This window comes from Alosa sapidissima, chromosome 8 (assembly GCF_018492685.1).
Source record: "Alosa sapidissima isolate fAloSap1 chromosome 8, fAloSap1.pri, whole genome shotgun sequence".
Classification (NCBI taxonomy): domain Eukaryota; kingdom Metazoa; phylum Chordata; class Actinopteri; order Clupeiformes; family Clupeidae; genus Alosa; species Alosa sapidissima.
In genome coordinates, this window is record NC_055964.1 from 34,792,987 (window position 1) to 34,805,033 (window position 12,047).

Genomic DNA, 12,047 nt, shown 5'->3' on the forward strand with positions numbered 1-12,047 from the left:
TCTCAGCTTATTAAGTTTCAGCCTGGAACACTGCATTTACGACCGTGGCTCATTTTCGATATCCTTGAAGAACTGTCTGCTTTATAATTCCTGTGGAAGTAAACGAGCAGGCAGCTAAACTAGTGTTTGTCTCATCTTCGCTCTCCATTCACGTTCCTGGGCTCAGAGCACCAGTGGGCTGGTCTGTATGTAAACTTTGAGGCGTGACAAATGTACAGGCCAGAGCCAAATAAGGTACCACCTGCGAGTTTGCGTAAACTCGCAGCTTCGTTTGGATTCGCCCGTTTTATGGCGGGAGTTTCGAATTGTGAGATTTGCATAGGGAGGGAAAGTGAAAACCAGCGCCCCAAGTGGTTGCGTTCCTATCGAAGAGCAGCTCCAATGTTAAAGGATAATTCCGGTGTGATTTTGACCTAAAGTGTGTTGAAACATGATAACGAATGTGAATGTATGTCTCATAGCTCACCTCGGCTTGTCCCCTGCACTCAGAAATCTGGCGCTAGTTAGCCAATGCTACCAACACAGTGTTTCGTTGTGGTGCCTCGGGCATCGGCCTAGCCATGCAAATAAATCACTGTTTTACACCATTTACGAGGCTCAAAGTAGCTCCATACTTCATTGGTAGACTTCCGAGGGCCTTGCCATTTAAAACGAGACATAGACAACTTTTGAAAAAAGCACTGGTAGTTTATTTACAAGACGATTTATACCGACAGTACCTTAAGGAATTTTACCGTTAGACGCCATCTTGAATTTAGTCACGATAAGTCGAGCGATGAGTACGAACGAACAGGTATGATAAGGGATCAGATTCCAAAAATAATTCCGTGAAAATGCATGGATTCCAGTTGCTGCTACGGCTAGGCCGATGCCCGAGGCACCACAACGAAACACTGTGTTGGTAGCATTTGCTAACTAGCGCCAGATTTCTGAGTGCAGGGGACAAGCCGAGGTGAGCTATGAGACATACGTTCACACTCGGTATCATGTTTCAACACACTTTAGGTCAATATCGCACCGGAATTCTCCTTTAAGTCCCATAGAGCTGGTAAGTCCCGCCCTTTGCTGGACCTCTAGATTGAAAAATCGTTAATGCAAGTGAATGTGAGAAAATAATTATTTTCTGGTCCCGTTTGAATTTTCCATGAATGTGAACATATGTTGTCTGTGAATTTTTAATATAAATTTTCGTGTAAAGAATGCTACAATTGAGCGGGTAGAAGTTTGATGCGGTTAAACTTTGTGTGAGAGCACTTTGTGGACTACAACTTTCCGCTAGACGACAGATCACTAGTTTCCCATAACAACCATCAGTTGGTCGAGATGTAGAGGGTTATTAAGATCGACTTTGAACACAGTGAACCATACAACTTTACAATCACACTGTATCGTAGTGTTAATGTGTTGAGTGAAGCTAGACATGTTTCAAATATTTTTGTTACCATGTGTGTTTATTCCTGCCGTTACAAAAACTAGCATCTCAGTTAATGTTAGCGATTAGAGCTAGCTCACGTCACAGGCGACATGTAGTCTTTCTCGTTATGTCTTTTCCTCAACTGATAGCCGAAGAATCATATAATATACTGTCAAACTCGTAACATGAAAAATTATATTAAAAATTCACAGACGACATATGTTCACATTCATGGCACAAATCAAACGGGACCAGAAAATAATTATTTTCTCACATTCACTTGCATTGACGATTTTTCAATCTAGAGGTCCAGCGGAAAGGGCGGGACTTACCAGCTCTGTAGACCTATTTTTAAAAAAATACCGTGAAGCCAAATCAGCGATCTTATCCACCAAAAATATTTTTCAGTGTCTATACAGTAATAATCTTCTAACTGTGAAAATGTCAGACCCTATGTTGCCTTATTTTAAAAAAATCGAAATTGCTCCTTTTGTTTCATAAACGAACTACAAAAAAGCCACGTGACTTTACCCTTCGACGTTACTCACGGTAGCATGGTTTGTTTATTAGCCTGGTTAGCATTGCCGCTTAACACTTACTGCCAGCTCTTCATGTGAGTAGAAGTACAACACCAGTTATCCAGACATAAAGGTTATCACTACGCGGTTTACATCACCTTCCGTTATTACAAAAATGTGTAAGCCAGTTAAGCAAATTGCTGTATTGATCAGTTAGAGATTAAGCGCCCAAACCTGTGACGTCACATGCAACTGTAGTTTGTTATCACCATGTTACGACAAAAACTCAAAACAATTCAACTGATCCTAAAAATAAGGTATGACCACTTGAAGCAATAGAGGTGACCCCAGTGCCTAACATATGGAAGGCATTAAATTAAGATCCCAATGTGCACCGAGATATATTTTTTCTAAAAAAAAATCCCATCCCCTCCACTAAACTCTAGGAACGCAACCACTAGATGGCGATGAGATTACTTTCCCTCCCTATGGGAAGGAGGTGTCGGTGGGGTTTTGAAGTTCTCTGTATGTCCATTTCACCCACTGAACTATCACTATTCATCTATGACAAAGTAAACTCGGTTTTGCATTCTATGACCCCTTTAAGACTGCTCAACCCTTCCTGGATAATGTTTTGCTCTAGATTATAAATAATTCAATGCTATCAGGGCATGTACCACAGTCGTTTAAGACATCTGTTATTAAGCCCTCCCTAAAAAAACCTAGCCTTGTATCAAGACAGGTCCTCCTGGACCTCAGCGCTGCCTTTGACACAATAGACCATGACATACTACTTAGGCTTAAAAATTTGATAGGCATCAAAGACTCAGCACTCGCTTGGTTTAGATCATACGTTCCTAATCGTCAACAATTTGTACAGGTCCATAATAAACCATCTACCCAGATTATGGTAAAATATGGAGTGTCTCAAGGCTCAGTACTGGGGCCCCTGTTGTTTAGCAGATGATGCACAACTATACCTCTCCATAAAACCTGATGAATTAACCCCGTTAGCCAAACTTGACACATGTATAAGAGATATAAAGACATGGATGACATAATGTTCTGCTTTTGAACTCAGATAAAACAGAAGTCATGGTTTTAGGTTCTAAAAAGATGGGGGATATCCTATCCACATCACAGGTTACATAGTGATCTTCCACTGACCTCATCCACAAGTGTTAAAAACCTAGGAGTTATAATTGACCAGGACCTAGCACTAAATAATCACATAAAACAGATCACCAAAACGTCATTTTACCATTTAAGGAACATTTCAAAGATAAGGAAGTCCTTATCCTTACCAGATGCTGAGAAATTAATCCATGCTTTTGTCACCTCAAGGATAGACTATTGCAATGCTATTACGCTGGCTGTAATAATACCTGTCTAAAAAGCTTATACAAAATGCAGCTGCTCACACACAAAAAAAATATGAACATATTTCCCCCACCCTAGCATCTTTACACTGGCTACCTGTTAAAAGTCATTGACTTCAAAATATTACTTAAATCTCTTGGTTGGTTGCCTGCATTAAAAGAGGACACCTCATGAAGACGCTCTTTTGTCTGCTTCTGACAGAAGAAGCACTTATCTATGCTGGCAGCAGCTGCTGCTGAACAAGTGTATAAGTCCCTCTAGATGGACTTGATGCAGTTGCAGGTGTTGCTGCAGGTTCAGAAGATGGTCTACCTGCAGAAGATGATCTGCCTGCTTCATATGATTTCTAGTAGTGAATCTTAGCATGCTGCAGATGCTCACTGTTACAGGTGGATTTGTAGCAGTTTCTGTGCCAAACAGCTTTGCTCTGTTGTAAAATAACTGCGCTGTAACATTGTAATCGTTGGCTGATCTGTGATCACCATCTCCATACTCTCTCATGGACAAAGACAAGAAATTTGGCATATGTCTCTAGTGATGGGTCATTCACCAGTCCACACATATCTGCCACTGGATACATAGCCCAAAATCTGTTTCTTGCCATCACCTGACTAACAGAAAGACACACCTCAGAATATAACCTAACTAGACTGTGCCACCATGAACTATGAAAATGTGCATGAAGAACAGAGCACTATACTTCAGGTTATTCAATATTCTAAATGATATAACTGCCAGCTATCAACACAGCCAACTGTCACTGCTAGTGTCTCTCTTTCTTTTTCTCTCTGTTACACACACACACACACACACACACCTGTCTGTTTGTCTATCTGATCCTTTTACCCTCTTTTCTTCACACTTACATACTGTAGGCTACGGAAGACCTTACAGACTTCAGCTGGTACTAGCTATATGTAAAAGTCTATTAAACTTGATTTAACAGAGATCTCGGCACTTTGTGCTCTGAATGGGTGAAGGCAAGAACTAGCAGAGCAGGCTAGGCCTACACTCAAGCACACTAATAGGCATGAATTGATAGTATTGATATTGAAGTATTATTTTTTTAAGCGGACAATTTTGAGCATTTTAGGCACAATTTCTTGTTAGAGAGATCAATCATCAGCCTAAAAATGTTTTATAATGTTGTATTGTTTATGTGGTCCACTTTTGCACACTACCTTGTAGAATATCTTTGCTTTTTGGCACCAAACCCTATGCTATAATGACAGCAATGTGAGGTTTATGGACAAAACACCAAATATGACCTTTTCTGAATTTGACCTTTGATTTGGGTCCTTCAAAACCTTAAAAAAAATGGAGACATGTTTTTTTTTTACTCAAGAACAAAACAAAAATATAATACTCTCCAAAAATTAACATGCAATTCCCACAAGCCCCCAAATTAGACACATAGGCCCCCCTACTATTTACAGTTGTTGCGGTCAGTTTGAAAACACAGCGTGTACCCATATTCTTTCCAGATTTTCTGTCCTTTGTGTAGGCCTATTCCCTGTGATAAGAGGAAGGTTGCGCAGATCAAGTTTTATTTTATTTTCGCTGACATAGTCAGTGTATATTTTTATTTATTTATTAATGGGCCCATGCCTCCTGCATAGCCTAGCCTAGGCCTACTAGTTGAATAGGTTTGAACATGACTTAGAAATGAAATATTAATGTTCATATATGTTTATACATTATTGTTAATACTTCTATTTCAATAATTTTACAACGTTTCTAAGATGTTAGTATATTTTTTTACACTGTAGGAATCACATACTTCAACATATATTTATACCAACACGATCAAAATTTGTGACTAGAGTTTTATTTTAGTTTCCTCCGTAAAAGAGACCTGCATGTAACTTCACATCATGCGGTTAAAATCCTTAAATTCACGGACGTGTTTTGGCTTTATTTTTTTTTGGCAAAAAACATCACTCTTATCAGCTGCCAGTCTTTGAGAAGACATGAAATATCCACTGGAATTTTGTTTCTTTCTATTACACCTACAAGGGAATCCGTGTTATGTGGCTAAGCTGCTGCCTAGGAGGTAAAACTTGATACTGTCAAGTAAAGTGTAACCAATTTAGTTAAATGCCAAGTATGGTTATGCAATTGTTGCTTATGCACAAATTAATTTCACAATAATGCAAACATTAAGCAAAACAATGTATTTTTAATAAAGCCCCACTCATCATGAATTATTACTCAGACTAAACATGTTTTTCATACTTCATAATTTAATATGACATCATCCTTGTGTATTTGCTCTACTTCCTCATTGTCTCACTTTCTGCAGTACCATATCTAGATCTAGTTGATAATGTGGCCGTAAATAACATGGTCATGAAACAGAGTCAAACCAAGATGAGTGGCCACATTTTTGTTTATCCTTATAGAGCACTTACTAGAACACTTACTAGAGCACTAAAGCACTTACTAGAACACTAGAGCACTTACTAGAGCACGTACTAGAACACTAGAGCACTTACTAGACCACTTACAAGAGCACTTACTAGACCACTTACAAGAACACTTACTAGAGCACGTACTAGAACACTAGAGCACTTACTAGAGCACTTACAAGAACACTTACTAGAGCACTTACTAGAGCACTTACTAAAACACTTACTAGAGCACTAGAGCACTTACTAGAACACTAGAGCACTTACTAGAGCACTTACTAGAACACTTACTAGAGCACTAGAGCACTTACTAGAACACTAGAGCACTTACTAGAGCACTAGAGCACTTACTAGAACACTAGAGCACTTACTAGAGCACTTACAAGAACACTTACTAGAGCACTTACTAGAGCACTTACTAAAACACTTACTAGAGCACTAGAGCACTTACTAGAACACTAGAGCACTTACTAGAGCACTAGAGCACTTACTAGAACACTAGAGCACTTACTAGAGCACTTACAAGAACACTTACTAGAGCACTTACTAGAGCACTTACTAAAACACTTACTAGAGCACTAGAGCACTTACTAGAACACTAGAGCACTTACTAGAGCACTTACTAGAACACTTACTAGAGCACTAGAGCACTTACTAGAACACTAGAGCACTTACTAGAACACCTTAAGAGTAGGGATGTAACGATTACCGGAGTAACAGTAGGCCTAAACCGCAATAAAAATATTGACTATATTATTCAAATGATAATAATGACAAAGTAATTTTGTTTTAAAATAATAATAATAATAATAATAATAATTTCTCTAACTCATTTATAAATGGTCACTTTTAAGAACATTGTCTACACAGTATACATACAGTAGGTAGCCTATATGTTATTTTATTAATGATTAGAAAGCATCTTTTGTACGTTTTGTTTATGTAATAATAATAATGATAAACATTTATGAATTATATAGCACTTTTCAAGCACAGAGCACAAAGTACTTTACAGACAAAAAAGAAACCAAACAATATTAGTGGTAGTAATAATAATAATAATAATAATAATAATAATAATAATAAATAAAGGGCAAACTAACACAAACTTAACTCAATATAAGAAACAAAAGGAAAAATACACAGTAGGCCTACCCAAAACAAAACAAACAAAAACAGAAATTATCCAGATGTTTTCCAGATGTTTTCCAGAAGTACCAAGGTAAAGGTAAAGTTTCAACATACAATAATTCACTCACTATACCTTAGACAAATCTACTGATAATATTCTCACATGTAAGAATTTCTGAAATTTCTTAAATTGGCCAGAAAACAACTCAGATATTTTCTGTCATTGTAAAGTCTCAAATTTGCGAGAACAAAACTCACACATTTACGAGAAAAATCATGGATATACTCTGACGTTATAAGGTCACAAATTTGTGAGAAAAAACTGAAGGAATGGTGTTTTTCTTTTCAATGAATCACGTCACCTTACTTTGCAAGAAGCTATCACATCACCAAACCTTTGAAACGGTGCATTGTGTCTATTTTGTACAATATATATGATGTGTTTGTACTGCCTGCCATCAACATACCTACCTAGCTATCTGTAAGATCTTCCTACAGGCTGTATGAATTATCAGTGCGTGTTCCACCCTTAGGCAGCCCTTTACCCCCAGGCTGGGAGGCAGCAACAGTGAAAACATCTTCATTCACATCACTTCATGTGGAAATAAGAGGTGGGAAACTGGGGGATGATTTTGCTACCTGAGTTACCTAGTTGGGGGCTCGTCTTCACGTTGTAGTTCATTCGTAGTCCATGTGGCCTTTCATGTCCAACAGTTTTGATGTGAACTTGGGAATTTGCCGTTTTTGTCACTTGAAAGCTGCATATCCTTAAGCTGTGTCGTACACCATATTTTTAAGCAAATACAGTTGTTCATTTAAGATTAGTGAGCGTATGTTTTAACCTTTGTTGGTGCATCCATGTTTTTCACACATTCCAAAAGCACATGAACACTTGCAGTGGGAAAAAACAACAGTTGTGGCCTTTGGGGGGCAGTCGGGCCTACTAGTTAGGGCTTCGGGTTTGGAAACGAAGGGTTGTCGTCGATAGGGATGGGCATTCGATTACATTTTCTTAGTCGATCGTTGGGAGAATTAACGATCGGCTATCAAATAATCATTAATATTTCTAGGCCTATATTAAAATTCATTATTTATTTAACTATTTCTAAATTTAAAAATGCAATGAAAATACAAAAATAAAGCGTTTTTTTTCCTCGATGAGATCTTTATCACAAGAAGAATAAATTGTGTTAGTTAAACTGGATTTGGTTAGGCTAAACTTGAAGATATTAAGCGCTGTGGTGCTCTAAAGCAGCGGAATGCGAGTCGGCGTTCAGATTAAACAGAGACCTTTGTTTGTTCCAAAATAATAAATTATAAAAAAGAATCATGTTAAACAATAACTAAACAAAAACATAATAATGCTTAGATCTGACAGGTTTTGTCAAAATGTAACTCAAAACTTTCCAAGGCACGGAATCAAGAAAGAGGGTGAGAGATTAGCCTATAATAATTAATTAGGCTATTTAACAAAGCCTCATAAAAAAATAACTACCGTAAATCCTCAAATTATGGCCGGGGTCTTTTATTTAACTTAGGCTGCGCAAAGCACAGGGCTTTATTTGGGGCAGGCGTAGGCTATATTGAACAGGCCTTCATTTCTACGTGCGTTTTATTGTGAGACATGCGTTTTGTGTGGAGCGGATACCGCTATCAAAAGCAGAAGATTTTCCATTTGGTTTGGGATTTAATTTACTTTTGGACAGTTTGATTATATTGCTCAATGTTGGGTCTGATGAGCACTGAAATCTGGGGGGTATTTGATGGCAAGAGTCAGGATTTCTCCCGCTGTTTATTGCGAGAAGGCAGCCGCTTTCATTCATTCAAAACGTGCGCTGTGCTGTAATGGAAACCTTGCGTAGCCAAGTAGCCTAAATTGAGTGTGAATTGCATGGTTTACTTTATTAAATTCGTAGGCTGGAATGCCTCCACTCGTGGCAACAATTGTGTTTAAATGTAGTACTAGTAGCCCAGGCCTACTGCTTCAGCCTCTGGCAAGCTCAGAAGGGGACAGCAAGCGACTGAGCTTGAGAGTGACGTGTTGGAGACCCATGGTGTTGTAGGACAACGACTTTTCACAAGGTATTAAACCAACCAGCAATATAAAATATTAATTGAGTTAAATCGAAACAATGTCTTCTATTGCTCGTGCACTGATAGCCCTACTGGTAGGCAATTATTACATCGCAGTGTTTGCAGTGAACTAATGTTAGGCTATCATTTTTTAAACGATGAAATGGTCCCACGCCACACTTCAACGTAAACTCTTCATAAATCAAAATGGAAACTCGTAGGTAACTGAGTAGCCTATAGCATCAAATATTGTCCCCAGGTGATATAATGTTTAATTGCTGCCACACAGTGAAATTCATTTCATTGCTTCAAGACACACTATGTAACGCAACCTGCAACAACAAATTAACGTGATCAACGAAATTCTTAATGATCAATTATCGATCGCCGATTAATCATGCCCATCCCTAGTTGTCGGTTCGATCTCCAACCACTGGGAACTGCTGAAGTGCCCTTGAGCAAGGCACCTAACCTTAAGGCTAACAACAGTAGAATGTAATAGACAAACAGACAAAAGGTCAAAGTCTGGTCAATTGTGATAGAAATGCTGTAACTTTACTGTACGTACACACCGCCGCTGACTTGAGCTTCCAAAGATTCAGGAAGTCATTCATTTTCAATGGAAGCCGGCTTCTCTCAGCTGCAAGAAGCGGCAAGTCCGTCTGCGTCACCAGGGTTCTAAATGTGGGTAAAAATTAATTTTGGCGGGTGTTAATAAAAACTTACTAGCCAGTTTGGCTGGTGATGCATGAGGCATTACATGCATGATACATACGGCTTTGTTCTCTTTCATATATCCCACTGGCAGTACTTCCTACATTTCCCATGACCACTGTGCCGTAATACTACGTGATGACGTTTCATACGCCCATTGGCTGCGCGCAGTTTGCAGTGAAACCAGCGTGAGAGACCATGGAAAAGAACAAGTGTCTACCAGAAAACACAAGGAATTAAAAAAATGAACGGAGCTCCGAGCCAGAGCAGGGAGCATAGACTGAAAGAGGAGGGAGTTAGCAAGTAAAGTAAAAAGTACATAACACATGTACATAAGACAAATACATAACACGTTACGAAATATTAACGCAATTAACGCATTGTGTTAACCTATTTCCTTTGTGGGGGGGCTGATGTCATGTAACGGAGGCCGCAAAACCTGAAGCAGCTAGATCGTTTATTTTATTGTCTATGGAGTTAGCTGAAGATGGAGAGGAACGTGAGGAGCTTGTAGGCGAAAATTGTTTTTAAAAAGTTTTAAAAATTTGGCTGATCAGTGATCACCACCACTCGCATCACGCACTGTGCGTAGGGCACCTATAGACAGAGGAGGGATCAACATTTAGCCAATAAATAGTAGCTGTAGGCTACTGCAAACTGTTTTTCACTCTTGTTAGATACAGTATACAATGTCAACATGCACCAACAGCATGTTACATAAAGATACTTTTCGGGTCCTCATAAAGATCCAACTTGAACGTAGGCCCGCACATAGGTGGTTGGGACAGACTTATGGGGGCGAGAAGAAAATTAAGCAGGGGATGAGGATATCGACAGAGAAATAGATAGATAAATAGATAGATAGATAGATAGATAGATAGATAGATAGAGATCCCAAACATGAAATGAAGTGTTTGCACTTTCTGTGTATATTTTGTGGTATGTAGGCCTATTCATGCCAACAATGTTAATAAAATGATCAAATGCATTCAGTGACACTCATCTCATAAACTCATAATTCTCCTATTTTCACCGGGAAAAAAATTGGCTAGTAGAAATTCTGATTGGCTTTAGTTATTAACTAAAGAAACTGCACACAGGTAAGGCAGCGGGGCCTGACAGACTGTGTCCAAGGCTACTCAAGGCCTGTGCTGCTGAGCTGGGGGAGCCACTGAAGCACATCTTCTGTTCAATCAATTTGCTGTGTTGTCTGTCTTGTATGTCTTAGTGTCACGGGAACGCTGGCGACTACGCCGATCCGTCCGGCATCTTTTGTGTTTGTTATTTTTTAAATGTGGTGTCAACGCTGGCGACTACGCCGCTCCGTCTGGCATTTTTTTTGTCTTATTGTCTTTTGTTTTTTGTCAATGTCTTGTATGTGGAGCGCTTTGGGTTGCACTTTGTGCATGTTCAATGCGCTATACTAAATAAAACTGACTTGACTTGACTTGACTTGACATCTTCAATCGGAGTCTACGCCTTGGACAAGTTCCAACACTGTGGAAGACATCATGTCTCACCCCTGTCCCTAAAAAGCCACATCCTAGTGAGCTTAATGACTACAGACCTGTCGCTCTAACATCACATGTGATGAAGACAATGGAGCGACTCGTCTTAGGTATGCTCAGACCCCAGGTACGCCATGCACTAGACCCGTTACAGTTTGCATACCAGGAGAAAGTGGGCGTGGATGATGCCATCACTTATCTTCTACACAGGACACATTCTCACCTGGACAAGGGGAAAAGTGCTGTGAGAATAATGTTCTTTGATTTCTCAAGTGCTTTTAACACCATCCAACCCCTCAGACTGGGAGACAAGCTCTTGCAGATGGGTGTGGACGCTCACCTGGTAACCTGGATCACAGATTACCTGACGGAGCGACCACAGTTCGTCAGACTGAAGAACTGTTTCTCTGACACTGTGATCAGCAGCACCGGAGCGCCACAGGGAACTGTGCTCTCTCCAGTCCTGTTCACCCTGTACACATCTGACTTCTGCTACAACACTGAGTCATGCCACATGCAGAAGTTTTCTGACGACACTGCAATTGTGGGGTGTATCAGGAACGGGCAGTAGGAGGAGTATAGGAGCCTGGTGGAGGACTTTGTGCAATGGTGCAAACTCAATCATCTCCAACTCAACACTTCAAAGACCAAGGAGATGGTGGTGGATTTCCGCAGATCTAAGCCCACTCTGCTACCAGTCTCCATTAATGGGGTCAATGTCGAGGTGGTAAACACCTACAAGTACCTGGGTCTCCACTTGGACAATAAACTGGACTGGTCAGCCAACACTGACGCACTCTACAAGAAAGGGCAGAGCAGGCTGTACTTCCTGAGGAGGCTGCGCTCCTTCAATGTGTGCAGCAAGCTCCTCAGGTCTGTTGTTGCCAGCGTCCTCTTCTAT

At 39.8% G+C, this 12,047-nt stretch overlaps 1 protein-coding gene across 5 annotated transcripts in view; it reads left to right on the plus strand.

Moving 5' to 3' along the window:
- Positions 1-12,047, plus strand: part of LOC121715137 — an 86,621-nt gene that overhangs the window by 12,747 nt on the left and 61,827 nt on the right. For 2 of the 5 annotated variants that reach the window (XM_042100536.1, XM_042100532.1), the window contains exon 2: positions 6,899-6,948. The exons of 1 other annotated variant lie outside the window; for it this stretch is intronic. In XM_042100536.1, the coding sequence (XP_041956470.1) occupies positions 6,922-6,948 (27 nt within the window). In that variant the 5' untranslated portion in view covers positions 6,899-6,921. Of the gene's footprint in view, positions 1-6,898; positions 6,949-7,438; positions 7,463-12,047 lie in introns of those variants that run through there. 2 more of the 5 variants (XM_042100533.1, XM_042100535.1) reach the window with 2 other exon arrangements.